Source organism: Gouania willdenowi, chromosome 11 (genome assembly GCF_900634775.1).
Source record: "Gouania willdenowi chromosome 11, fGouWil2.1, whole genome shotgun sequence".
Classification (NCBI taxonomy): domain Eukaryota; kingdom Metazoa; phylum Chordata; class Actinopteri; order Blenniiformes; family Gobiesocidae; genus Gouania; species Gouania willdenowi.
In genome coordinates, this window is record NC_041054.1 from 1,414,714 (window position 1) to 1,442,482 (window position 27,769).

At 39.5% G+C, this 27,769-nt stretch overlaps 1 protein-coding gene across 4 annotated transcripts; it reads left to right on the forward strand.

The window, feature by feature from the left end:
* zmym4.1 (zinc finger MYM-type containing 4, tandem duplicate 1) lies at positions 1 to 27,504 on the forward strand. 4 transcript variants are annotated; one of them, XM_028461320.1, is made up of 27 exons: positions 1 to 248; positions 5,195 to 5,588; positions 6,651 to 6,734; positions 7,955 to 8,034; positions 8,232 to 8,363; positions 12,273 to 12,517; positions 13,033 to 13,225; positions 13,677 to 13,880; positions 14,016 to 14,166; positions 14,265 to 14,380; positions 15,423 to 15,602; positions 15,677 to 15,827; positions 16,126 to 16,298; positions 16,381 to 16,525; positions 17,844 to 17,942; positions 18,028 to 18,053; positions 18,501 to 18,645; positions 18,876 to 18,988; positions 19,975 to 20,170; positions 21,680 to 21,856; positions 22,936 to 23,036; positions 23,107 to 23,263; positions 23,350 to 23,501; positions 24,406 to 24,520; positions 24,862 to 25,110; positions 25,339 to 25,465; positions 26,541 to 27,170. In XM_028461320.1, exons 1-27 carry the CDS (start codon positions 189 to 191, stop codon positions 26,779 to 26,781), a joined length of 4,206 nt encoding a protein of 1,401 aa, XP_028317121.1. In that variant the 5' UTR covers positions 1 to 188; the 3' UTR covers positions 26,782 to 27,170. The 4 variants fall into 4 exon arrangements, with proteins under 4 accessions (XP_028317121.1, XP_028317122.1, XP_028317123.1 ...); XM_028461321.1 differs by lacking the exon at positions 6,651 to 6,734 and having other exon boundaries at positions 26,541 to 27,500; XM_028461322.1 differs by lacking the exons at positions 1 to 248; positions 5,195 to 5,588; positions 6,651 to 6,734; positions 7,955 to 8,034; positions 8,232 to 8,363 and adding exons at positions 8,396 to 9,618; positions 10,370 to 10,518; positions 10,979 to 11,227 and having other exon boundaries at positions 26,541 to 27,504.
* The last annotated feature ends 265 nt before the right edge of the window (positions 27,505 to 27,769 follow it).

Genomic DNA, 27,769 nt, shown 5'->3' on the forward strand with positions numbered 1-27,769 from the left:
CGCCGCATGGACCAGAGCGACTTGTTTCCGTTGAAGAAGAAAAAGCAGCTTCGCGCTGGTAAACGCGTTGTGGGGACCAAACAAACACAGAAAGGCTGGTTTTAAACCCTTTTTCAAGCTTCTGGAGAGTCAAACTCTGACAGAAAGCAGAAGATTTTAACCTTAGCTGCTGCACTTTTGGAGCCAACATGGACGCTGCTGCTGCTACGGAAGCAGGAGAAGAACGCGACCATGTGATCTCTAACCAGGTGTGCACGCACGGCCTCACAAACCAAACATTAATGCACGAGACTCTGCTGCACATCTGTAATGAAACCTCGGAGGAGCTCAGAGTAGAGCGCGTTTATCCGTCAGACGGGCGCTAATGTTAGCTAGCGTTAGCTTAGCACACGGCGCGCTAATGGGGCTTGTAGACGGTAAACATCACATCTGGAACAAACCGCGTGCATGCAGATGTGCGAGCGCAGCTGTGAGTTACAGAGTCGCGTGTGTGTGTGTTTATGTAGCAGTAAGCTAACATGCGGACCTTAAACATGAAGTCTTTATTATTATTATTGTTATTATTAATTAATTATTATATTTTGTGCTTTTTTAAAGCAACCACGTGTTTGTAGAAACATCTGCATTGTTTACTTGATAAATACTGATGTGAAGCCACTTATAAATTACAATAATAATAATAAGTGTACTGAATATGTGCACTTTGTGACGTCACGGAACCGGGCCCTGTGCAAAAACCGCCATTTTTGTGACACTTGAATAAATAAATGTTAATGATGAACAGAAACGTTTTCTCTCTCTCAAATCAACCACATAACTTGTCATTTTCATCTGCTTTTTCCCCAAAACCTGTTTTGAAATAAATTATATATTTTTACCTTCAATTTATTTTTAATAGGTGATATTCAAGTTAAATCTTCACATTGAACATGATGATCCCTTCAAACAAAACTTGATTAAACAAAGTTAAATAACTTAATATAATATAAACTGCAACAAATTCATCTTTTAGCTGATGAATCAGGAAACTGGAGGCTGTTTATCTTTTATCTGGGAACACGTTTTTTTTTTTTTCACCTTGAACTGTACAATATGTGGAGATATAATGAGCTGCTGTTTCCTTGAAGACCTCAATAAATTTTATTATTGTGGATTTTAAATCATTTAGGTTCATATATTTTATTCATTTTCTGCTATGAAGGTTGACTTAAACAGTAAAAACGGCTTTATTTAGAGTTTATTCTAGAACGGTTTAAGGTTGTTGTTTTTTTAGATCAGTGTACAAATACAAACAAACCGTATACTGTATTTCAGTCTCATCCCAGATGTGTAATTGTAAATTTTACAGCAAATGAATGTCAGTTCTAAATATCCGTTATCGTTTTTTTTTTGATTACCTATAATCGATATTTCAGGGTTTATCAAACTTGGGGTTGTGACCCCATATGTTGTCGCCTGGAAATATAATTAGGTCACCTGAAATGTCTAGTAATTATAATAACAGGTCTTCTGCTGATTGGAACTGGCATTATCCTGATTTATCGCAAAATTTGGATTACGTTGGCAGCGTTATTGGAAAGTCGCTAGTCATTGACCGAAGGGGCCGAACTCTCAGAACTGTCAGATGGAATTAGCGATGTCCCGATACAACTTTTTCTCTTCCGATATGATATTGATATTGCAGCCTTGCGTATCGGCCGATACGATATTGATCCGATGTGATATCAGCATGAATCATGCATACTTTTATTACTTATTTTGAAGTGTGGAACGTTCGAAAAGGCTTGATCAAGTGATGTTACGCAAACAGAGAACAATAGTCAGCAACAGTAGGTTACTTTGTTGCAGTGCAAACGACCGTCACCTATGGATTATATCTGTGATTTTAGATGCAGTACGGTAAAATTCGATATTCGTTTTCTGGCTGATATCGGACTGATATCAATATCGGATCGGGACACCTCTAGATGGAATCCACCGTGGTGAACTTTTAAAGGGATCCTCCACTGTTTTTACAAATGTGGCCTAAAACCTTTGAAATGTCCTTATTAGAAGATCTTTGTCTTACAAAACACATTATTTTGCACCACATTTGTTTTATTAACTTTTTAAAATGGGACTACTTTACCATTTTAGAGTCTGCACGCCATGTTGAAATGACATCGTTGATGACGCAAATCGCCCCTTCAGTCCATTGAATTCTATAGAGTGAAGCATTCAGGATCATTTAGCAGCTTTTTCAGTCAAAATGACAGCTTGTGCTGCTTTATGTTGCTCTATAAATTAGTAAAAGTTAAAAAAAAAAAAGAAAAGAAAAAAAAGTTGATGTAAACCCCTTTTGTTTACCGAGATTTGATTAAAAAAATCTGTGACCGCAGGGGGCGACAGTTCCAACTCTGCTGTTTCGTAGACGGCATTAAGAAGAGAAGAACAACTCCGTACATGTAAAAACAGGCCATCAGGATCGACTGCTGCTCAGAGCAGCTGTATAAGTGATGGTGTCACGTCAAGAGTGAAATGATCCTGAATGCTTCACTGCTATAGAACTCAATGGACTGAAAGGGGTGATTGGCGTCATCAATGACGTCATTTCAACACGCCGGCGCACAGGGTGAAGTAGTCCTAGTTTTAAAAGTTAATAAAACGAAATATGATGCAAAAAATGCATTTTGTTAGGCATAGATCTTCTAATAAGGACATTTCAAAGATTTTAGGCCACATTTGTAAAAACAATGGAGGATCCTTTTAAGGAGGAGTGGAGAGTTTGTGTCAAGGGAAATATTGGATTTGAATGACCAGGAACAAAACGGCTGGTAGTCAATGTTGTGACCAGCGCGTCTGAAAACAACTTTTTTTTATCTTCATTCGGCCCCTTGAGATGAACAGCCTGATGTCAAGGTTTGTTTTTTTCTCCCCACACACTTCCTTGATGCTGATACGATGCTCTGACCTTTCCCCCACTTTCCCATAAAAACCTGGGATGTTCATCTTGGCTAACAAACTCTCGAGGTCATCCATACGGCAACGCCGTCCCACGTCATTGGTATTGGAGACGAACTGTGAGACACTGCAGCGGAGTCTCAGAAAACAGGCATATGCTCACATGACCACTCCCCACACTTTCACACACAACCCATTTTTTTCACCGTCTCCTCCGGCCCCAACCCCTCCTCCTTCCCTGCAGATGGCAGCAGGAGGTGAGGCCTTAAGGGCAACGCCACCCTGTGGCTGACCTGCAAACTATCCATCCTAAAGACCCCTCCCCCTAATGCCAACATGCTGTTGTATTGAATTAAATATTGTTTTTGTTGCAATGTTTGCTGAGGAGTTTTTCCATGATTCCAAACTCCGCCCCTCTCTACAGGGGCCTAGTTTGGCTTTGTCCTTTTTTTACCTCTACTTCTTACCCATAGTTCCATATTTCTCATCTAAGAAATGGAGCACCGCCCTGCTGCTGGCTGCTCCACAGTTCTCCTGTTCCTGTCCCCCCATGTTATATGTGATTGTCTTTTCATGTTTCTTGTTTGGGATGTAACTGAAACTGAATTTCCCCTCGGGCATTAATAAAGTATAATCAATCAATCTAAAAATAAAATAAAATGCGGGTTAAATTAAGTGTATTAATTTTTAAAATCTTTTTTTTTTTTGATCAAAGTCTTTTTATTTATTTTTCACAATGTTAAACAAGAAAAACAAAACAAAACAAAGCCCCCCCCCAACCCCTGCTATACCGGATCAGAAAATGAAGTTACATATCTTTGTTGCACTGATTTGTATACAAAGTACAAAGCTTACGTGAATTAAGAAAGTTTATCAGCAGACACATTTTCAAAATAAGACAAAAATGGCAGCCACTAGTCATAAAATGTATTAATAGATCCTTTCAGTGTATATCTGATTTTTTCCAAATGCATATGGCCCATAACTTCTTTCACCCAATGGCCATATGTTGGAGGACGTGGATCTTTCCATTTATACAATATTAGCCTTCGAGCCAACAATGAGCAAAAAGAAATCATACCGATTTGATGCCTACTTAAATGAGCGTCAACAGGAATCACCCCGAATAAAGCAGTCAAAGGACAGGGACGTACTGCTTTAAAATCTTTTTTTAAACAAATTTTCATATTTTTATTCATTTTTATTTATCTATTTTGCACAGTTTAAAAAAACAATGCATAATATCACATAAATATATATACAGTGCAGAAAGCTTTAAAGAGCTTGAATAATTATTATTCTTTTTCATATATTACACCACACACAATCTCAAACAACTGTATTCTATACTTTCACTTTCTCAAAAAATAAGTTTAGTTGAAGCAAAAATGCAGAATAAAATGATTTGTGCAGGGGCTTATTGTTTTTTTGTGTTCTAATTCTGAATACTGTGTATTTGTAATAGTGATAGACCGATATATCGGCCTCCCGATTTTTGCATTTTTTACGTGTATCGGCATCAGCCGATGCGTGCTGCTGCGTTAGCCGATCTGCATTATTTACAGAGCAGAAATATTTTTTCTTGTTCTACATCATCTGTTTTTTATATTTGTTGAATATTTTTTACTTGTTCTACCTCATTCGTGTTAGTTTCAATAATTTTTTCTTTTTTAATAATTGAGACTCGCACCATTTGTCATCATCATTGTGTAACTTATGATGTAAATTGAGGGAGCAAAAGTAGTGTCTGCTCAAGAAAATCAGTAGTCCGTATCGATCATCGGTTAAGGCTAATAGTATAACAAACATGATCAAAAAGTATTTAAAGAGAAGAGAAAAGCCTCTGGGGTCACGACAAGAAAAAGGTTGAGAACCACTGTCCTAAGTTGAGCAACTGAAAACCTCTTAAATCCTATAAATCTCTCATAATCCCACGTCAATTAAACAATTTATTGATTTATTCTTTAAGCATTTCATCTTAAGCATTTAAGATCTTTGCTGTAGAAATGAACACAAAGAGCACTAGTTTTGTATATATCACATGAATGTATTACAAATGAACAAAATATGATCACATTTATGTGAAAAAAGTCAAATTAAAGTACTCTTTTTATGATTTTAGTGATACAGCAGTGCTTCATGTCCACTATCCTATACTGTATATGTAAATGATGTTTGTTTTATTGGTCCCCAAATGTATAATGGACCCCAGTTTAAGAACCAGTGTTATAATGGACCTAAACTGTGTCCACAGGTGTCAGAAGGGACAGACACTGTTGGATTATCAGAGAAACTGAACACTGAAGCTGTGACTGGAGGAGAAAATGAGGAGGATGTTGAGAAGTCTTCACGTGAGGGTTTATCCTCTGTCGCTGCTGAGGAGACCAAAGTTGAAGAAGATGATGATGAAGATGATGAAGAGGAGATACCAGCAGTGGCCGATGTCTGTGAGGAATCACAAACTGGAGACAATGGTGAGAAGGAACTGAAACCTGCTGATGATGAAAACGAGGACGAGGAGAGCGTCAGTAACGTAAAGATCTCTGGTGGGGGGGACCTGGACGAGATGATGGACATCGGTACGGTGGATCAGGTGGAACAGGAGGCCCAGATGAAGTGGAGCGAAGAGGAGACGTCCACAGACACAGGTAGTGTAGAAACCTCCTAAAATATAAGATGCTTTATTGGTCCACAATGAGCATGTTTGAATTGTAATGATTATGAAAACATAAAAGGAGGGAAAATGATAAGAAAAAGCTATTGGTTTGGCTCAGTTTGCATTCAGAGAGCAACTTCTGATCCACTCCAAACAGCCTCTGGTTCAGTAACATGAGATAACCACTTGAGGGCTGATGGTGTAGAGACTTCTCTAAGTGGAAAACCAGAAAGCTGAAGTAAAGGCTCTCATCTATAGGTCAAAGCAAGAGTGTAAAGGTGCGTTCAAACCGAACGTGACTTCAGCAACTGTAGTTCCTTCAATCGCCCGTGATGAGACGCTTGAATGTAGTCGTGCTTTTTGCTCGCTTCATCGCTCCAGTGATGTAACAACCCTGAAAGGGCTGCACACTTCTTCTATGGTGGCATTTTTTTTACGCTTTAAATGCTCAACTTAATGAGTAACTAAAAGATGAGTTCACTCAAAATATACTTAGAATTTAAAAGGTTGTAAATTTGCCGCAGTAGAAGAGGTGTACAGCCCTCTCAGTGCAGCCACAGGCTCTGGAGACACACCCTTCTCCGACTGGGGTAGTGATGTAGGGAAGAAGTCATTGCCGATTGGATGTCACGACACTTGAAGTTGCTTGGAAAGTTCAAAATGTTCAACTTTGAGGGACTTGTCGCGTCGCTTGAAGGGAGGTCGCGTGACGTTACATTGATATTAAATGTCATCTAGTCAGAAGAGTCGCTGAAGTCGTGTTCCGTGTGGATGCACCTTAGGAGTGTACAGAAACGTCAACGATAGAGCAGCAACAAGTTGCCATGCTTTTGGTGAATTTAAAGCCCTGTTTTGTGCCGTTCCTCTGAATACCCACGTGTTCACGGCGCACCTTAAAAGCTCGAGGATCCGTCGGTGTGAACGCAGCGTAAAGTTTCTTATTTTTTACGTAAAACCAAAATAGGATTGAGTCTGTTCGATGGAAAAGTTGCCATAATTGCGTAATAATAAGAATAATAATTCTATCAACGTGTGTTTGAACTCGTCCACACAGTCCAATCATCAGAGGAGGGGAAAACAATCAAAGAGGAAGCAGACGACTCACTGCAGTCGGCCTCGTCTCCATCACTGGGACCAGGTGAGTGACGTCAGACCTGGAACCTGGGAACTGAACTGGATTGAAACTTTACATATAAGTCACAGGAACAGGAGGTGGAAAGAATGGAAAAAAAACAAGTTATTGTAGTTGTTACTGTACAAACTCTTAGAGAACTCTGATGAGCGAAGGGAAAAAGCTCATTAATGTATCAGTTTAACTGGTGAAGTGAAGCGTCCTGACATAGCAGTGGCTTTAATGCTGTCACCCAGAATCAGAAAGGATTTTATTCACCAAGTACAGTTTAAAAAAAAAACAGCACAAGGAATTTAACTTGGCAGTTGGAGTGGAAAGACCACACATCAACACACCGAGGTGACCCTTTGCGGCGCCATCATATAAGGATGAAAAGTGGGAAGTGAAAATACAGGAGGAGAGGTGAGGGGAAAAGGCAGGTTTTAAACTGAATTCCATATTCCCTCGGCATACCTACACAAAGCAAAAACAGTGATTACATTTATCTGAACTTGTGATGGACCGATACATCGGCCGGCTGATTTTTGCGTTTTTTACGTGTATCGGCATCGGCCGATGCGGGCTGCTGCGTTTGCCAATCTGCATTATTTACAAAGAGAAGAAATATTTTTTACTTGTTCTTGTTCTACATCACCTGTTTTTAATATTTGTTAAATATGTTTTACTTGTTGTCGTTCTACCTCACCTTTCTCCATTTCAATAAATGTTCTTTTTTTTTTATAAAAAATTGGGACTCGTGCCATTTATCATCATTGTGTCACTTTTATGATGTAAATTGAGGGAGCAAAAGTAGTATCGGCTCCAAATATCAGCTCAAGAAAATTAACAGTCCGTATCGGTCATTGGCTAAAGCTGATGGGGAAAAACATTGGCATCGGCCCTAAAAAATCCATATCGGCCTATTCATAATCCGAACCACTTATTCAGTCACAATACGACCAAATCACAGCTCAGGGTTTATTTTAAAATTTCAGTTTTAACTCGATGTGTTTTTAGAAACAAGTCACAAGATGGCATGGACACGAATCCAACCATAACACGTTCAAGATGTGTTGATAATCAATAAAGGTCTTTATCCAATAAGACAATATAAAATTACTTCTAAATTGTTACTTTAAAGATTAGCATTTTTGGAGGTGTGTGTGCGTGTGTGTGACTGTTGGTGCTGTTGTTTTTAAGTTAGTATGAATCAATGTGTCACTGACGTGTTTGTTGTGTTGTTGTAGAAAAAAATGCTGCAGAATCACAGGAAACGACATCGAATGGGATGAAAGTCGTCAAATTGTCCGAAGAGGAAATAGAATCTGTAAGTGTCGAGACTTTAATCCTGGAGTTATCGCCACACTAATCAGTTATATTAATATCACACGTATCTGCTCAAATCAACTGTTTGTAATTTAGATTATGTATCTGCTAGCTTAGCAGATGGCTAGCAATGACCCACCGTACAAACTTTTCCTTGCCTTGTTGACATACTGAGATGATTCTCTTCGTCCGCTGCAGGAGTCGATGCAAACTCCGTCCCAAACAGAAAAGTCGTCATCGCCTGTGATCGTGGTGAAGGACGAGCCGGAAGACGACGAGTACGAGTGCTGCATAACGTCTGCCACGCCGGCTGTTAGGAGGAACCCAAAGGTACTGCTAACGTTACTGCACCCACATCCCTGAACTTTCACTATGCATGAGAAACCACAGGGTTAAAAAGTACTTTCTAAGTCAGCAGATGTGTTTTTTTTATTGCTGTCGACTGTTACCTAATACTGGGGTTACGCAGAGCCCCGACACGTCACAAATGTCAGTTTTGCGTGATTCGTGACAGTCGCAACGAAGCACAACCTGACTGGAGAAAACCGTTTGACTGTCAAAAAATCTTCCACTAATGCTGCGAATGTGACCAGAGTGAAGCCCATGTCTCTTTAAGCCTGAATACGTTTCAACTCGAAGGCGTTCACATCCTTTAGCGTGCATGTAGAATGATCTGTTGCAAGTTTTAGAAACATGACGAGCAGCTTCATGTGTGCTACGTCTGTGTGAAGAACTGTTTGTCTTGGACAGTGCACACAGGCAGCATCGGGGGCAGCTACAGGGCTGCAGGGGTCCTCGGGTAAAGACTGGAGCATCCGAGCAGATCGCCTGTATTAAATAGATGGTGCGGCTGATGTATGTGTTTCTCTGTTATTCAGATTAAAAAGAGTTAAAACAACCTGTGCACGCCTGGAAGTTTATTTTATGTCCAAGCGTGCAACAATTATTATGACGGTACCGCTGAAAATTGAACGTAGGGGGCGCCATCGCTCTGTAAGGGAGCAAAATTACACGTCGGGGCCCCTACGCTAAACAGCGCTGGCATGAACCCAGTCGTCACTTGATTTTTCACCGTTTCAAGATGCCACAGCTGAAGAACGCATCACGGTCCAGGACCAGAAAGTAGCCACCGCCTTCTACATCTGCCGCTCCTGATGCTCCTCCGATGGGGAGTGAGACTGATGACCTTCAACCTCCACCGACCCCCAAAAGGAGCACACCCAGGCTCACTGAAGAACACTCCAAGAGACTCGTGGACTACAAGGACACACAAAAGGAGGAGTTCCTGTGGGAGGAGCAGGCGCGGCTCATGGGTATCCCTGCGTTAGAGCTGTAGACATGGTACGACTCGATGCGGACCCGCCTGGACAAACTCAAGAAGGTCGTAGTGGTCAGTCCTCCAACGCGGTCACCCCCACAGAGGGCTAGATCTGGACTCGATTCCAGTTCCTCCTGGAGCACATCTCCACCGCTAGCTGCAGGAACATTGCACATTTTAAGGCGGCGGTCCAACAACAGCATCAGAAGTCTAGGGCGAGTGCTGCCCTGAAGGCTCCACCCGTGGACCCCGACGTACCACGCCCAGGTCTGTAACATTGTTTGTAACAAAATTTGGTCACACTGTACAAGAAGTTTTATACATAAGGCTGACATTACGCTGTCATTATTATGATGTCATGAAGGCTGTCATTAAGTGCTATTCGCTAGATTATGACACCTTTAGAGCTATGTTGGCATTTTTTGGGTTAGATGGCGGGATCTAGTGGGGTTAAGGTTAGGGGTTTGGTAGGGTTAGGGTTTGGTAGGGATAGAAATTTAATGTGCACGGGCAACGGGAACCCTTTCTCCCTCTTTATAGGAGTAAATTCAAAATAATAAAATAAATTAAAAAAAAGAACAAAGTAAAAAAACTTGTCAATATAACAGATGAAGGTCTACAGCTTCCTGTGCGATTATAAACCAGATTATTGCCCCACCCAATTTGAAAATTTATAAGAATAAATAATTAAGATTGGGAAATAAAGGGTCAAGTGCTGTAAAGGGTAGTGCAAAAAAGGGGTTGGGGTAAGGGAGGGGTAGGGTTCCGGGGTATCAGGGGTTAGGGTAAGAAAAAAAATGGGTAGGGATAAGGACGGTTAGGGTAACGAACGTCACTTAATGACAGCCTTCATGACACCTTCTTCATACTAATGACAGGTGTCATGTCGTCATGACGACACCGTAATGTCAGCCTTTATGTATAAAACTTCAAGTAAAGTGTTACCAAAAATTTAAATGTAAGACAACTTGTAAAAATTGCGTCAAACGAACTGTAAACAACAAATGTAATATTTAAGAGTCCCAGAGGTCGACCCTTCCCACGTACCTGCGTCATGTGACTGAGGACCGCCTCCTCTGCGTGCTCCATGAGGCCGAGGACCAGCGACAACGCTACCAGCCACAACCCGCCATGCCTCTCCACCACAGCAGCCTGTGACGCCCCAAGGTATCGTAACGAAATGCGTAACACAATTTACCAACTTTTTTCAGGGCGTGGCCCCATTTTTATACCATTTCTGGCGACCACAGAGAAAAAATGTTTTGTTTTTTTATTTACTTTTTATAAATTCTTTAGTTACGGAAGGTTCAAGAGCATTTTACATTTTGAGTTTATTACTTTAATAACTATTTACAACCATAACCGAGTAGTGTTAAAATTAGTTTCTGTTAGTGTTCAGTATTAATGCATTTTATTTTATACTATAGATTTATATTTGAGAAAGTGAAAAGTATAGAATAGTTGTTTGAGGTTGTGTGTGGTGGTGTCATGTTTTTTTTTCATTTTGCAAAATAAATAACTGAAAATAAATAATAAATTTTAAAAAGACTAAAATTTTATTATTTTGTGACTCCAAGGTTAAAAAACACTAATCTAATGTAAGAAATTGTTTTCTTGTACGTTACAGACTGGAGTCACCAGTGGTAACCGCCCCCTCACAGTACAATTCTGCCCCCATGGCGGGGGCGTCTGACCTGTTGCACACCCAGGCCTCAGTCCACTCCACAGCTCCACCCTGGACATGTCCTTCAGCAGGACGACAACCCCCACATCAACGTCCTTCAGCTCCTTGTTGGGACACTAGGACTAAAGATACTAAAAGACACTTTTGCTTAATTTAAGGCGCTACTTTTTCAGTGATATTTGTTCAAACAAGGTAATTAAAGGTGTTTCTAATGGTATATGTCATTGTGAGCTTTTTGTAACAATGTTTATTAGGAACTGTAGACCAGGGTTGCTGAATGCAACAGAGTATCACAGTGTGCTAAAACAAAAAACAACAAAAAATATTGATAAATACATTTTTCTGATTTTCCATCATGATTTAAAAAAAAAAAAAACCTCATCGTTCACTTCACTCCTTTCAATTTGAATACATAGAAATCATATTTTGGAGTAAAAAAGGAATTAGTCACAATACAGATTCTTATTCTTTTATTAAAATTGTCAATAAATTTTTTTTTACTAAAATATTTTTGTTTCAACTCTTAAACTGCACATTTATTCATTTATTACTAGGAAAAGTTCAGCAAAAATATATATTATAAAAAAAATAATTTCAAATCATAGATGCAGTGAAAAAATAGGGGTGACTTTCTTTTTTAAAAGTGTAACTTATGTTCCTGATTTGGAATTTACATACATGTATTTTTCTTAATGTGTCGTGTGTCGCTCTGTGCAGACGGTTCTGGCTTAATTTTGATGGTTATACCACGGGTTTGGGCCAGGTTTGACGTTGCGTGGTAAATCAGGTGACCTGTTTCTATTAGTGCGTGAAAGATGCACAAATCAATGCGGAATCACCTCATTTTACATGTGCACGCACGCACGGACGTGAAAAGGTTCTGGTTGAAACGGATTCGTGAACCTGAGACCCTAATGTCTAGACAGTCGGCCCTCAAACAGTCCCAGCACCTCCTATTGTCTAAGAAGAGTATTGAAGCACATACTGTGCTGCATCCATTTTAATTTTCATTGATTTTTTACTGATTTAGGAAATATCGTTACATCCATAATCTGCGAGTTAATCACCGAATGTCCCAGAATGTGACTATTCATCACTGACTAGTGCTTTTTTTCCTACTGCATCGTACGTGGCATTAAAACGCAATGCGCTGTCATACAGTAAATATAAATCCCTGGCTCTGTGTAACCCCACTATAAGTTCACAATCTCCTCCTCTGATGTTCACGGACAAACAGGACGGCCTGAGGATCGGCTCCATCTTCTCCATGCACGACGATACCTCGCAGCTGCCCGTAATTAAACCTCCGTCCCACAAAATGTTCTGCTGCAACTGCAAGAAGAGTCTGCAGAAAGGACAGAAGGCGTTCCAGAGGAGAGGATCGACGGGCATCTTCTGCTCCACGACCTGCCTCACCACGTTCCTCCCTCCCTCCAAAGGAGAACCCAACGACTCGCCCAAAGTCTGCCACAATTGCCAGAAGTGAGTAAAAGAGTCGTTGGGTGACGTAGTTGAGATTTTCAAACAAAGTGTTAGAAGAAGCAGGTGATTCACAGATATGCAGAACAATAACTGTCCTTCAGAATTTTGACTTTTAAAACAAACCCAAGAAACAGTCACAAGTTATTAACATCACAAATGAGAGAAAAACATCATACTTGAACATTTGTGCTTTGCCAGTGTCTTCAAAGTGACCAAAAAACACATAATGGTGGGCTAATAAGTTATCAGACCGATAATTATATTTCCTACCTAGTAGCGCTGGGCGATATAAAGGAAAAGCTTGCTGTAGCGCCACCTTTAGTACTTTTGGCCTGTTTTACCATCTGAGGGAATCTGGGATAGGACTGGACCTTTTGTGCAAAATATGGGGATTTTTCACACTTGGGAAGTAGGATTTCCTCAGAATAAGAATATTCTGACGCACATGAAAATGTCTATATAAACCCACAATCTTAAGTTTTAGTTGATGATTGTGTACGTTTTCTCTTCTTCAGGTTGATCACGCGTCTTCAGGATGTCATCCTGACCCGAGAGGGTGGCGGAGGCCCTAAAGAGTTCTGCAGCCAGAGCTGTTTGACTTCCTTCAACTACAAGAGAAAAACTCTGAGGAAGCAGGCGCCCCCGAAGAATACTCCGGTGTCGATCGCACCATCGCTACGATGCAGCATGTGCTCCAGATACTGCGTAGTGAGTCTCACACTTCACTCCTTCTGTCTGTCCTGCTTTTAAATGTTTTAACATAGTTTAGTCCTAAAATTCTACACCTGTGTCAAGACAATTTACAGAAACATTAGATAAACCATAGTGAATAATGAACCTTAATATGAATCGTTTTAGTTTTCTTGGTGTATTATTTTTAATATTTGATATTATTTGAAAGCACAAAGTTGGATATTTTAATATTTGACATTTTGTTTTAAAGTTTTTTAGGCCACCTAAATGCCAAATGATACATTTTTTATAATTATTATTTTTTAGTTAATGTCATGCAGAAATACAGAATTAGGGGCCAATTTTGATGGAGAAACTTATTTTGGGTAACGTACAGAAAACGTATTTGCTGTAAAGGTTTTTAATCATAATCTCGACATCATAAGATATTTTATAACCTTTTATAAACCCTGTGTTTTCCCCACAGAGCAAACACGATGTGAACGTGAACGGCACCGTCCACAAAATCTGCAGCGACGCCTGTTTCAATCATTTCCGCACCGTGAACAAAGTGTCGGTGTCTGGCTGCGCAAACTGCGGCTCGTGTTCCCACAACAAGCCGATGATGCTGAAGATGGAGGACTGCAGCAAGACTCTGTGCAACGAAGAGTGCCTGACCCAATTCAAACAGGTAGGGGGATCAAAGGGCTCTGCTGGCTCCTGATTGGCTGGTGACAAACATCAAAGGCTGCTGTCCACATATAAACCAAAATGTTTATTTTTCAAAGACTCGTTTTGGAATTTTTTCCCCTCTTTGTCGCGACAGAAAACCAAGACCAACCAGCCGTGTTCGATGTGCCACATCACTCGCCCTGTGGCAGAGATGGAGTACGTTAAAAACCTGGATGACTCTGTGAACCTGCTGTGCAGCAGCAGCTGTGCTATGGCCTTCAAGGTGCAGATGGTCAGCTCCTCAGGTACCACACAACAGGGTTTCTTTTTTTATTTATCCCTGCCCCCCCTCCATGGTGCGTCTCTGCTCACATACACGTCTAACATGTCTCGTCTGGTGCAGGAGCTCGGGTAAGCTGTGATAGTTGTGGGAATTTCAGCGTTCCCAAATATCACCTGGCCATGTCCGACGCCTCCATCAGAAACTTCTGCTCTTTGCAGTGCGTCACTTCTTATCAGGTAAACATGCCTAAGCACGGCGTCCAACACACACACTATTATTAGCATCTTTATTTGATATGTCAAAACTAAAGGTTGGATCACCAAATGTGATTTGTTTGATATTTGGACTGCAACAATCAGTTGTTTTTGTGATCGATTAATGTACCTCTTTTATTTTAACATTTTATTTTTGTTAACAAGTCAAACTTTTTGTTCACAATTCACAGTATGGAATGAAGTGAAAAAGGTTACAGTGCAACAACAAATTATGGTATATGGTACATTATGGTATCCATGCAACAGGTATATCACATGAACTATAGTGTACAGCACATATACCTCTTTTTTCTTTTTTTACATTTTTTAAAGCAAATAAAGAGAAACAGTTGCCAATTTTTATTCATCATGATCTTATCACATAGCTAAATAAATAAAGTTCTGATAAATAATTAATGATAATGTGTGATTATATGTGAAATGCATGTAGCTATGTTTTAACACAAATGTCTGTTGGGGGCGTGTCCAATCACAGAGTTATTAAATAACAAATACAGCTTCCTTTAAACATTGATTTCTAAGTACTAATTTTCCCCAAAAAACCCAGTAAACCAGACAAAATCATTGCGTAATTGCATTAAAGCATCACCATTTGTTATAATGACCAGTTGAAGTAATACACCCTCATGTAAATGGTTTCCAGCATGTGGTTTGCCTTCAGTTCTTGTCTAAAAACGTCTTCCTTTCTTGTTTTTTTGTCTCCCTGAAGAATATAAAGTTCGTTCTAAGGAAATGTGGAGTGCTCTCACACTTAAGACGCTTTTTGGTTAGCTAGCTAGGCTAATGCTTCTTTGGCTAAATTTACACCCTATTGCTCCCGTAACACTTATTAATCAATGCAGCGACTCGTTTTCTATATTGGTTTCAGTCGATGAATAGTTTCAGATCTACTTGATGAGACAATCTCGGAATTCGTGGCTTCACGTGAACTTCGAGGTTTAAAGATCTTTGTTAGCCGTCGATTAAACGATTAAAATCACCCTGAATGATTCTTGTCCCACAGGAGAAGTTCACAAAAAACTCCAAACACACCAATGTTTTCACCAACATGCTCGTGGAGCCCACACAGAGCCCAGCCAGCCCATCGTCCAAAGAGAAGCCGAGACCCAGAGGCTCAGTGAAGCTCGAGTGCTTCCATTGTACCAGCAACATCAACTCTAAACCAGAAGTCATCCAGATCAAGGTGAGACTGTTAAACGGAGAGATATAGAATAGAGAATAGAGAAGTTCTAAAGATCTTTCTCTGTGTGTGTGCAGGATAAGATGGTGTTCCTGTGCACCGTGGAGTGTTCCCTGGAATATAAGAAAACCAACTACGTGATGAGTCTGTGTGAATACTGCAAAGTGGAGAAGATCACCAGAGACGCCCTCAGGGTCAACAACAAGGACTACTTCTTCTGCAGCGACGGTGAGGCCACACATTTTATTCTTTTCAAAATTTTAGAACCCTGTATTTGGGTCCATATCTGGCCAAATGATTTGGGTCAAAGCTTTATGCCAATGAATGAATATTTAGAGGTTGCACAAGACACTTAAAAATTGCGTTTTAGTATAACTTAGTGAGTCAAATAAAAAAGGTCTAATTGAGGTTATCTTAAACATTATTTTTTCCCGTGCTTTGATGGACCACCCTAACACACAGTGTAGTGTGTGTGTGCATGTAGGACTTTGTTTGGTGTATTTTGACGCTGAGCTGTTGTTTCCAGGCTGTAAGCTGCTCTACAGACACGACCTGAGCAAAGAGTGGGGCAAACACTGCAACTCGTGCGTGAACTGTCACAGCATGTCCCAGAAGGTGGTCATGGCCCAGTACGGGGGCGCCACAGAAGAGTTCTGCTCTGGGGAGTGTCGCTCCAAGTACACCATGCTCTTCTGCCACGTGAGTGCGACTAACGAGCCGTCGTCATCACCTCCGTCTCCTCTCACGCCTTTTTCTTAGCGTGTTCTCATTTCTCCTACAGGTGGCGAAGTGCGACATGTGCGGACGTAAAGGCAAACTGAAGCAGAGTCTTCCTCTGCTCGGGGAAGTCAAACACTTCTGTCACATGACCTGTCTGCTGCAGTTCTGCAACGTAAAGGTGGCAACGCAGGGCGACGTCGAGAAACGTGGGTATCTCCTCTAGCACAGTGTTTATCAGATAGAGGTTCGTGTACCCCTAGGGGTATGTGATGGCTCTACAAGGGGTACTTGAGAGAGAGAGAGAGAGAGAGTGGAAAATTAACAAATGAAAGTAGGGATGTAACGATTCGCTCAACTCCCGATATGATTCTTTCACAATTTATTTTACAAAATGGGACTGTAGACAAATAATGATATAATATTAAAAAAAATTTTAGAGAATGCTGTATTTTCCTTTTATTTTTCATTGTCAAAAGTATCCCTTGATAAACTATTCAAAACAATGCAATTCAACTAAAAATAAATCTTGAATGAAATAAATAAAATAATAATACAAATGAAGAAGAAGCCTATTAATTTAAATTCTGGTTCTATAGTAAACAATGCAAAACTACATAGTAGTTCTTTTTCTTTTTAAAAGTGCAACTGATAATGTTTTTTGTGCCTTAACAATTGGACTTTTAAAAAAACAGTCATTGCACTGTATTTACATCAGATATTTGTTTGGACCAGAAGAGGGCGCTGGTAGCCCAGTGGTCGGTTGGCATGCAGATATTCTTGCAGTGAAGAAGAGATGCTATGCTAGCACACAGAGCTAAAAGAAAAACGTGACTTTTGCAGATATTCACGTAATGATACAGATATTCTTTCGGTGCTAAAGGGGTAAGGAATCATTTATGAACATGTTTAAGAGTAGAAGGCGGCCAGATAAAAAGTAGTAGGAGATTCCGCCCGCCACCTACGCTTCTGGACAAGAGGAGGATAAATATATAGCGCCGTCTGCTGCGGATCCACTAAACACTGTTTTATTTCACCTTTTTACATCAGTACAGCCGTACAGCATATTAGCTATTTGCATGGATTATTTGTTGTTATGTTAAATTTACTGGAGATGATAATTATTAATCAGATAAAGATTAAGTGTCTGACTCATAGAAGATTGTTTGCTTCAGGGTGATGACGATAGATGTTTGTTGTTGTGATGAAAGTTCCATTATGTTGAAGAGTCTGTGTGTTGGTGGATGAACGTGTGCCTTTGATGAAAGCAGTCTGATCAGGTGGATTATGTGATGGATGATTTATTTTTTCCTATTTTGCCGTTTTTAAGTCAACGTTGAGAAAGGAGATTGGACGATGGCTGGATGGGAGTGACGGGTTTCTGTTTTCACATGTGGAGGAAGTCTTAAGTTTATAAAGCTGAGCAGGGAAGCCATCAGGTCCTTGTGATGTAGAGCAGTGGAAAATTATTCTTGTGTTATTGGAGCTGTTTTCTGTTTTCTGACATTTTTGTGTTTCCTGTCTCAGCGCACGCCGTCAAGGACACGCCCCTCATCTACAACGTCATGTCTCTCGCAGATTCGCCCCCAGAGAAATCACGGCCAACACTTAGATCTTCTCGGAGACGTACGAAACAATCAATCAATCTAATCTGATCAGCTGATGTTTGAAGTTGAAAGTTTAAACGTTATTGTATGTTTATTTCCCACAGGAACCAGTACGAGGATTTCAGAACAGGTGAGTTTATCCTTTTGTGAAAATGCATTTTTTTTGGTCCTGCCTAGAACTTCTTTAACAGTTTTTTGATTTTTATCTATTAAGTAAACAAAACATTTGGAAATTTTAGATTTATGCTGTTTTTTGGCGACTTTCTGAGTTTTGTAGTTTTTCAATCTTTGTAGAAGTTTCGGCACTTTTTTGCCAAAGTGAAAACACTACAGAATACAGAGTACTCAAGCTCCTCCCACTATATGAATACATACTTCTGACGGGCACTGTACTAGTAATCAAAAAAATATTTACAACATTCATAAATAAAATTACCAAAACTTAATTAACAGAAAAGATTAAAAAAAAAGTATTTTAATTTGCGACGCGTCACTAATTAGTCCACAGACTAAGTAGACATAACTATTGTCCCGAGAGTGACCCTTGTACCGACGTCTCACTTGTTCTTCTCCACAGACCAGCACTTCAACGGAGACCGTGAGCTCTCCCCCCCCTCGAGGACAGAAGGTCCTGAAGAACAAAGCTCTGATGTGTAAACCACTGATGCAGACCAAAGGTGTTTCCTGCAGGACTCAGACCACAGACGGAGAATCACAGACAGGTCGGTTACATGTTACAGTGCAATCAACGTTATAATCAGAACAATTAAAGAGTTAATCATGTTCAAATGACTATTTTATCACTAAATAATGAAGTAATGCTGCACTCTCGTTATTTTTTTTAAATTAAAGCATCATTCAGTGCTTCAACAAAGGCAGTAATTACATAACGTTGTGTGATTAACTCATAATTAAGCCTCAAACTTCTCTTTTCTTGTTTTTTTTTTTTCAGAGGACCTTTTCCCTAAAGTCATGATCGTTCCTGTTCCTGTACCGGTGTACGTGCCTGTGCCCATGAGCATGTACAGTCAGTGCACCCCACAACCCCTAAGCATGCCTTTACCGGTATGTACAACACTCAGCTGTTTTCAGCCATTTTTTATTCATTTATTTAATAAATCAATTCATTTCTCTGCTAGGAATGAAATGAAAGCTTTTGCATTAACAAATGCAAAAAATGTTCAATGTTAAAAAGCCTGAGTTTAACGGTAGTTTAAATGGTTTTTAAAAACTCAATTTTCAATACCTGTCAAGCAAGCAAGAGCAGAACACACTTAGTGTAGTTTAAAGTGAACAAATGCTGGGAATAAGACTTTGTTTTCAACCTGTGGAACACTTTGATTTATTGGAAATAAAAAAAAGTTTGGACATTTCAGCTGATCAAAAACATTATTTAGGGGTGTAACAAAATAGTCAACTAACAATATGATAACTAATACTTGTGATATGATGTATAAAATGAGAAAAAAATATCCCAATGAAGAGTAACAAATGTGTAACAAATATTTGTTTTTGACCGCAAAAGACAGAGACAGTGTGTGGGGCTGTTTTAGTAAAAAAAAAATAAAGAATGAAAACAAATTTACCAATATAACTGTTTTATTATAATTATAATTATTATTAATATTATTATTATTCCTCTTTTCTCAAACCCAAAAGTTTCTAAAGCTTTAGTCTTGGGACCACCACGGTTTTTATGAAACTCTTTTAACTTGATTTTTCTTTGTGCATCTTTGAATTTTATATTGTGTTTATTTTATTTCATTACATTCCTACATATTTTTTTAATTATATATATATATTAAAAGAAAAAAAGATTCCTATGTATTTTAAATGGCAGCGAGTTACAAACTAGCGGTGATTTCGAGCACTGGAAATTTTAGCAATTTTAAAATTTGATCAAAATAGCTGAACTTGTCACACAATGAAAAAGATAAAGTACGCAATACAAAAAAAATGCTGATTCATCATCCTCTCCTCTAAATAACGGAGCTTCAGATTGTGTGTGGTGTTTATTTCTGAACCCTCTCCATGTTTCGTTTCTCTCTCAGTTGCCCGTGCCGGTGTTAGTCCCTGTGACGATGAAGAGCGCCGACGGCATCATAAAGACCATCAAAGAGCTGAAGGAGAAGATTCCCAACGATCCGTACGAGGCCGAGCTGATCCTCATGGCGGAGATGGTGGCGGACGGAGAGGAAGAGGAGAAGAAGGAGGAAGACGACGAGGCTCCAGCGCCGTCATCAGACGGTGAGAAACCGCTCGAAAACCAAGTTAAACGCATCAAAAGGAGAACGAGACGAATAATGTTCTCATGTGATGTTTACAAGTATGCCATTTCACTGTAAATGATTATTAAGATATTTCAGAAAATATATTAAGTAAATTATATATTCAACAAATGAGCAATAGCAGAATGCTCAAGGTGTTCTGATCGGATTATATAACTCTAAACTAGTCGTTATTTTTCACTTTCAAGATATTTTTATTGATTTACTGAGATCGTTTTTCAGGTTCTTCTATTTAAATTTTTATTATTCAATTGTAGGGATGTAACGATTAATCGTAAGGCAGTTTAAAATCGATCCATTGGTATCACGTTTCACATCGATACTCTAAAAATTGAATCGCAGTACTTTTTTTAAACAGCAGAAGGCGCTATCTATTTATCCTTCTCTTGTCCAATAGTGTTGGCAGCGGGTGGAATCTGCTACTACTATCTTTCTGGCCGCCTTCTACTCTTAAACATGTTTATAAATAATTCCTTACCCTTTTAGCACCGAAAAAATATCTGTAATATTACGTGAATATCTGTAAAAGTCACGTTTTTCTATTAGCTCTGTCTGCTAGCATAGCGTCTCTTCTTCACTGCAAGAATAACTGCATGCCAACCGACCACTGGGTTACCAGCGCCCTCTGCTGGTCCAAACAAATATCTGATGTAAATACAGTGAAATTACTGTGTTTTTAAAGTCCAATTGTTAAGGCACAAAATACATTTTCAGTTGCACTTTTTAAAAGAAAAATAACTATTATGCAGTTTTGCATTGTACTTTGGCAAATTGGTAATGGAGAAAACAAATAAAGGTGTTAGTTTTTCATTGTCTGTACCGAAGCAAAAGAGCTTGAATTTGAAAAACAAGGCTTTTTTCATTTTGGTTTTGGAAACAAATATCAAATAATGAGTGTTTTTTTGTTTGTTTTTTTCTTCGTTTTTCATGTTTTTGTTACATAATGAAAAACGAATGATACACGGATTATGAATGACCTCGAGCGCTCAGTCCTACACTGTGGGTGTTTCAGTCGGCCACTAAAGCAGCTGCTCACTCTCTGGTCTGCTAACCTTTAGATTCTGTCAAAAACTCACTCATCTTCATGAGATTCGACATATTTGTTTATTAATTATTTGTATGTTTGTCTTGAAACTGGATCTAAATCAGAACAATACGAACTCTCTGCACCGGTTTCCTCCATAAGCGTATTCTCCCTTTCTGCTCCCTCCGTCTTCCCTTCACGTGTCGTCATAATCACGTGACTGAAACCCAGCTATTACCAAATGTCAAATACAGTTACGTCATAATTGTAGTTATGTATGTAATTAAAAATGTTCTGGGGTCACCCATACTGACATGATGTGTGGACGTGTTTTCTCACTGTTTTCTGACTCCGTGTTGGCCTTGAAAGCAGGTGGTGTCTCAGACTGCAGTGAAGATAAGACGACAATGTGACTGTGTGTGTGTGTGCGTGTGTGTGTTTCAGACGTGGTCAGCAGTGACGACCTGGACAACGAGGACTTGGACAGTTTTCTGGACGACATGGACGACGCCTCATCGTCTGAACCTCGGCCCAAGAAGAGGAAACGTGTGAAAGACAAAAACTCTAAGAAGCCCCCCGTTGTCCCTCCCCCAATGGACATAGAAGAGGATTTCAGCGTTGGTGAGACGAGATGTTGCATTTGTTTTCATTATAGTTTGGTCTGTCAATTATTACAGCTAACGACTATTTAAGAAAGACACTTAAACTACATATATTGGATTTACAGAGAAAATACAAGTAAAAATACATTTTTCCATGAAATAATGACAGGACTTTTTAGTTGTGTTGCGATGTTTGTGACCGTTTGACAGTAAAAGACAAAAAGAATTTGAAAACGCAGCAGGACTTCACTTTAATCCTGTTTTGCTTTTAATTTTAGAATTAAGCAACATGTATTTACATCTTTTTGTTCTCGTCTCTTCTGAGCTTTTCTGCATGCTGTTTGTTGCTGGAATAATGTGCGTCTGTGTGATACACAACAGCACAATGAGTGTTAACAGGGCGGATACATTTGATACATTTCCTTGGAAATTTTGGATTTATTATTTGTGTGTTTTTTATTTGAATTAAACTGCAATTTGGAGTAATTTTAAATAATGTATATGTATCATATTCAAACATAAATATTAGCGTCTAGTCAAAATTTAAAAAAAAAAGCATGGGGGGTTAAGGTAAGAAAGAGTGATGAAAATAGGTTCAAATATGACAAGTTTAGGGGTGAGTATTGGCAAGGATGTACATATCACGATACTTGGGTCATGATACGATATTGTTGCGATATTCTACCCGGTTAATATCAAAATTAAACATAGAGATGAAAAATCAAGAGCTGTATATGTTTATCAGAAGATATTGATCATTCAGAGGACAAATTGAGTCAAAACTATTTGCTTCAAAACATCCTATTTGTTATTTATTATTATCACAGCGTCATGCAACCCCAAATGTGGTCCTGACCCCAAGGCTGTGAACCCCTGATCTAAACTATTAGCATAAGTTACTTCAAAGTTTCTGGTTTTCAATATTCCCAGATATATACCCATTTCTGAGCTTAACAGTAAATTTACAATCTTAATGTTACATAATAATGTAGCTCTGGTTCTCATTCAAGCGTGTTTTGAGCTTTTCTGCGCGTTCACATTCTTCATTGGAATTTTAGAGTTTTTGGGGGTTTATACGAATGTTTTGTCTGTTGTTAGAAACCTTGGAGAAGATGGCTCTGCTCAGAGAACTCCCTGAAAACCCTTCGTCTCCTCCTCCATCGACTGGTGGTCGACGACAAGCTCCCAGGAAAACCAGGGTGAGAGTTTCCTACCAGTGAGGGATTAACGTTCCCGACTTATTCCATCTCCCTTTATTCCTTCTTTAAGGGCCGTAAGTCGCAGCGTTCGTCCAAAGAAGCTGAAGATAAATCCATGTCCATGTCCTCTGAGATCCCCAAACTAAAGACTCAGTACGGCATCGACGCGTGGAAGCGATGGATCCAGTGGAGGAAAGCTCAGCCTGACATCGAGCAGCCGCGCTTCTGTAAGTCTGTAGCGGGCGTTTGTTCTCGCGCTCTTCTTCTTCCTCCTCCTGCAGCGACTGTCCTCCTCACCGTGTCTCCTCCACAGCTCGCCACTTTGAGTTGAAGGAGGACATCCTGCGCTGCACCACCACCGAGCTGAGCTACGGCCTCTGCTGCTTCATCAGGGAGGTGAGGAGACCCAATGGAGAACCGTACTCAACCGACAGCCTGTTCTACCTCTGCCTCGGCATCCAACAGGTAGGACGACAAGCCGCTTTTATTTCAGGCGCACATACACATCAGTGCAGGGTTTTTCAACCTTGGGGTCGTGACCCCATGTGGCAGGAGTGGAAACGACATTACAACATTTTTGTTCCTTCGTTTGCACATCTACGTATACATAAAATACTAAAGAGTTAAGAAACCGACAATATCTAAACAATAAGTGACAGATATCAGTCCCAACAGGGTCTACACTTTACATTTCCTCGATTTTGTACCCATTTCTTTTTAGTTAAGGGAAATATTTGAGGAAAATTTAAGGATTTTCTAACAATTTTTGAGTTTTTTCAACAGTTTAACATTTAAAAAATGACTGCAATCATGTGAAATAAGCTCCGGGAAAACTGTGAGACCCTGAAAATGTTTTTGAGTTTCATTTTTATTTTCTCCTGCAGACGATTGGATCCTCCAAAGGGCCGGATTTGGCCCCTGGGCCATGAGTTTGTCACATTACCTGGAAATAAAATGGAGTCGCCTGAAATGTCTAGTAATAATAAAAAAAAATAGTTAATACTTTTTAAATTTGATTTGTTTTTTGATTGCAGCAGTGTCCTATGAGCAGGGTTTTCCACCTTGGGTTCATTTGGAAATAAAACTAAAATGGGGTCGCCTGAAATGTTGAGTAATAATTAGATTTAAAGAATATTAGATATTTAAAATGTTTTAATTAGTTTTAAAGATATAATAGACAATTCCACATGCCAGATGATAGTTTTCTTTTATCAATAGAGGTAAAAAGAATGAAAACAACAAATGTATCACAATAAATATGTTGATATTGAAACTTTCCATCATTATAAATGATAATAAAAGAAAGATGTGATTATATTTGTGTTGTTTTTAAATGAATAATGATGTTTTCTTCTCTCTTTGTCTTCAGTATTTGTTTGAAAACAGTCGCGTGGAGAACATCTTCATGGATCACTTCTACACCAAGTTCTCCACTGACTTCACCAACATGCTGAGAAGTTTTACCCCTTCCATCACATCCAGCGGTGAGAGAAACTTCCTTCTTCTGTTCAGTCACAGTTTAAAAAGTGCAAGTTTTTCATCCAAAAAAATGATAAAAACTTTTGTTCTGATTCCCAGAGTAGGAGATAAAAATAAAAAACTGAATAGTGATTGCTCGCATGACGAAACATCATAAATATGCTCCTTTCAAAATAAAAGCGCAACAAAAGGCCAGTTCTGTGTTTTAATGTAATGTTTTTGTATCTTTTTTTAGTTTTTATTCTTATTTCCTTGCTGCTGTTATATATATTTCTGCTCAGCAGCTCCACCCAGAGGCCTGGCTGCTGATGTAAACGTGTCCCCCCCCCCCCCCCTCTGTGTGCAGGTTACATCCACTCTCGGGTGGAGGAGGGCTTCCTGTGGGACTGTAAGCAGCTGGGTGCGTACTCTCCCATCGTCCTCCTCAACACGCTGCTCTTCTTCTGCTGCAAATACTTCGGCTTCACCACCGTCAAGCAGCACCGCCAGCTCTCCTTCGCCCACGTGATGCGCTGCACCAAAACCAACCCCAACAACACCAAGACCTCCTACCTGCGCTTCTACCCCCCGCTGTCCCTGAACGAGCCCGAGACCGGTACGGAACTAATTCTATACGAGCGTTTTAGGCTTTGTGAAGCTTTGAATATTTAGCTAAATTAATCACGCTGACGCGTTCTCACTAAAATGTGCTGCATTTATTAACAAAGGGGCGATACGCGTCATCAATGACGACAGGTGGTTGTTGTTGTGTAGCTCTAACGTTGTTGTTGTTGTTGTTGTTGTGTAGCTCTAACGTTGTTGTTGTTGTTGTCGTCGTCCTCAGACCTGGAGTCCGTTGCTGCGAAGCGTCGTAAGGAGGAGAACACCGAGGAGAACCTGGAGATGACGGAGAACCCTGGAAATCCTCTCCGTTGTCCGGTGCGACTGTACGACTTCTACCTCTCTAAGTGGTGAGTTCAGTTTGTCGTAGCAACGTTTACTGGTTCAATGGTAATAAAACCATGTTTCCATTTAAACTAGAACTGATAAGAAATGCTAAAAATCTTCCCAAAACCTTTTTCTTTCACATACAGTTTATTCTTCTTATTTTTTACATATAACAAACTTCAGATAATCTCTTTTCACTGATAAATAAGATTAACAAACGTGTATTAGCATTAGCTTTTTTCGCTAGCTTCAAATGCTGCATACTTCTTTCTCCACAACATTTTCTGAAAGTTTTCTGTGCAGCGGCCGTTACAGTTATTATGTAATTGTAATTGAAAAAAATCTGTATTGTATTTAAGTTCAGATAATTGACTTTGTAATTGTAGTTGACTTGGACATTCTATAAAAAAATTGTCATTTACGATGTAATTAAACGCAAAACTGGGGAACTGTTCTAGTTCTATGACTTACACACAAATATTAAAATATGTTTCATATCAAGTTTTCCCACTACCTGTCAGTTAATTTTGAGGATCATTTTACCATTAAAAAAAAATTAATACATTTAGGGCTCGACTTATAAAGTTTAACAAAGTAACCCATAGATGAGAAAGTAATTAGATGATTTTTAGTGTATTTTACAGCTGATTTAAGACATAAGAGATGCTAACAGAAAGCTAACACATGAGGAAGGTTGCATTTTATGGGCTCAGTAATTATTAATTGTAATTGAACTTCAGTAATTGGGAATGTAAATGTAATTGACTTTCAGGGTGAAAATAATAATTGTAACTTTATTTGTAATTGGAAAAAATCACTATCACTATAATTGTAATGCAGTTGTAATTGAACATGGATTATTGAAGACGTAATTTTAATTAAAAAATGTAATTAACCCCAACGCTTTAGGGCACGTTCACACCAGCCTGTGCACAAGCCGTGAACAGGCCTATTAAAAGCTTTGTTTTTGTTAGCTTAGCACGTAGCAGCGCTGGCTGAGCGGGGTTATCAGGTAAAGGGGGCGGAGCTATCTTATCAGGTCGCTATAAAGCAAAGACGCAGCAGAAATCTTCTCCTCCTCCTGTGTCCCACACGCAGCTCTGACAGCGTGAAGCAGCGCACCAACGTGTTTTACCTGCACCCAGAGCGCTGCTGCGTGCCCAACAGCCCCCTGTGGTTCACCGCCACCCCCCTGGACGACAGCACCATGGACGCCATGCTGGTCCGCATCCTCACCGTCAGAGAGCTGCACCTGAAGAAGGCCGAGGGCCAGGCCGAGGCCAGGGACCCCACCTTTGTGCCTGAAGACGAGGAGCTGGGCGAAATGGATTCGGACTGAACTGAACTCTTCAAAGTGACCTTGACCTGCTGTGCGTGTGCGTGTACGTGTGCGTGTACATGTACGTGTGCATGTCTGTACACCAGGGGGAGGAACGACCGTCTCAAGCTTTTTATAAACTTCAGAAACACTCGTCAGTGCTCGTTCGTGTTCGTCACTACATTTCACATTTTTACATGAAGTTCTCTTTTCTTTTTCTTTTGATTTGCATCGACGTTTGTGCCTGAGTCAACACATTTTGTGTGTAGTCTTTTCCAACTACACAGGACTGTGGTGTTTCCCACACACACACATTAAAGACATGATCATTGTAGTCAGTATCACACGTCAGTAAAAGCTGAACTCAAAAACCAGTAAATTTTCCTTCCTGTTTTTTTTTTTTGCTTTTTCTCAGAGCATTAAAACGCTGAAAATAGATCCTGATGCTGTTTTTTATTTCCTCACGAATGAAGTCAGAAACACAACAAAAACCTAAACATTTAAAGCCTCATGAAACAATTACACGTCAGTTCTCGTTTCCTGTTCAATGCTTTCAGGTTTTAGTGAATCTTCCAAAATAAATCCGTCATTTTAAGTGTTTGCCTTTCATCAAAATCTGCTTTTAATCCACATAAAACACCTTTCTTTTTACTCTGATTCCTGCAACATATGGGGGCGGAGTTTGTGAAGTTCTGCATTCTAAAATAAACAGCAACGTTTTGCAACATTTAACAACAAACAACGTTTAAAAAAAAAAAAAAAAAGGATGTGATTTTCTTTTTTTAATGTTACTTTTGACCATATTTATAGCAAAATTTGTGGAAAAAAAATCTCGTAAAATAATGTCAATGTTAAATCTAAATGTAAATGCTAAATCAAAATGATGAATTTGCATATTAGCTAAATATTTAGTTTGTTTTAAATGTATGCCATTTTTTAAATGCTACCTTTGACCAGATTTACAGCAACATTTGTGATGTTTTTCTTCTCGTAAAGATGTGTCAATGTT

Bases quoted from the DNA above. Each gene is read 5' to 3' on its own strand.
- zmym4.1 (XM_028461320.1), top strand. From the start codon at position 189: ATGGACGCTGCTGCTGCTACGGAAGCAGGAGAAGAACGCGACCATGTG. The intron at 8,035-8,231 runs GTAAGTGTCGAG...CGTCCGCTGCAG, and splicing joins CCGAAGAGGAAATAGAATCT to GAGTCGATGCAAACTCCGTC. The intron at 16,299-16,380 runs GTGAGTGCGACT...TTTCTCCTACAG, and splicing joins ACACCATGCTCTTCTGCCAC to GTGGCGAAGTGCGACATGTG.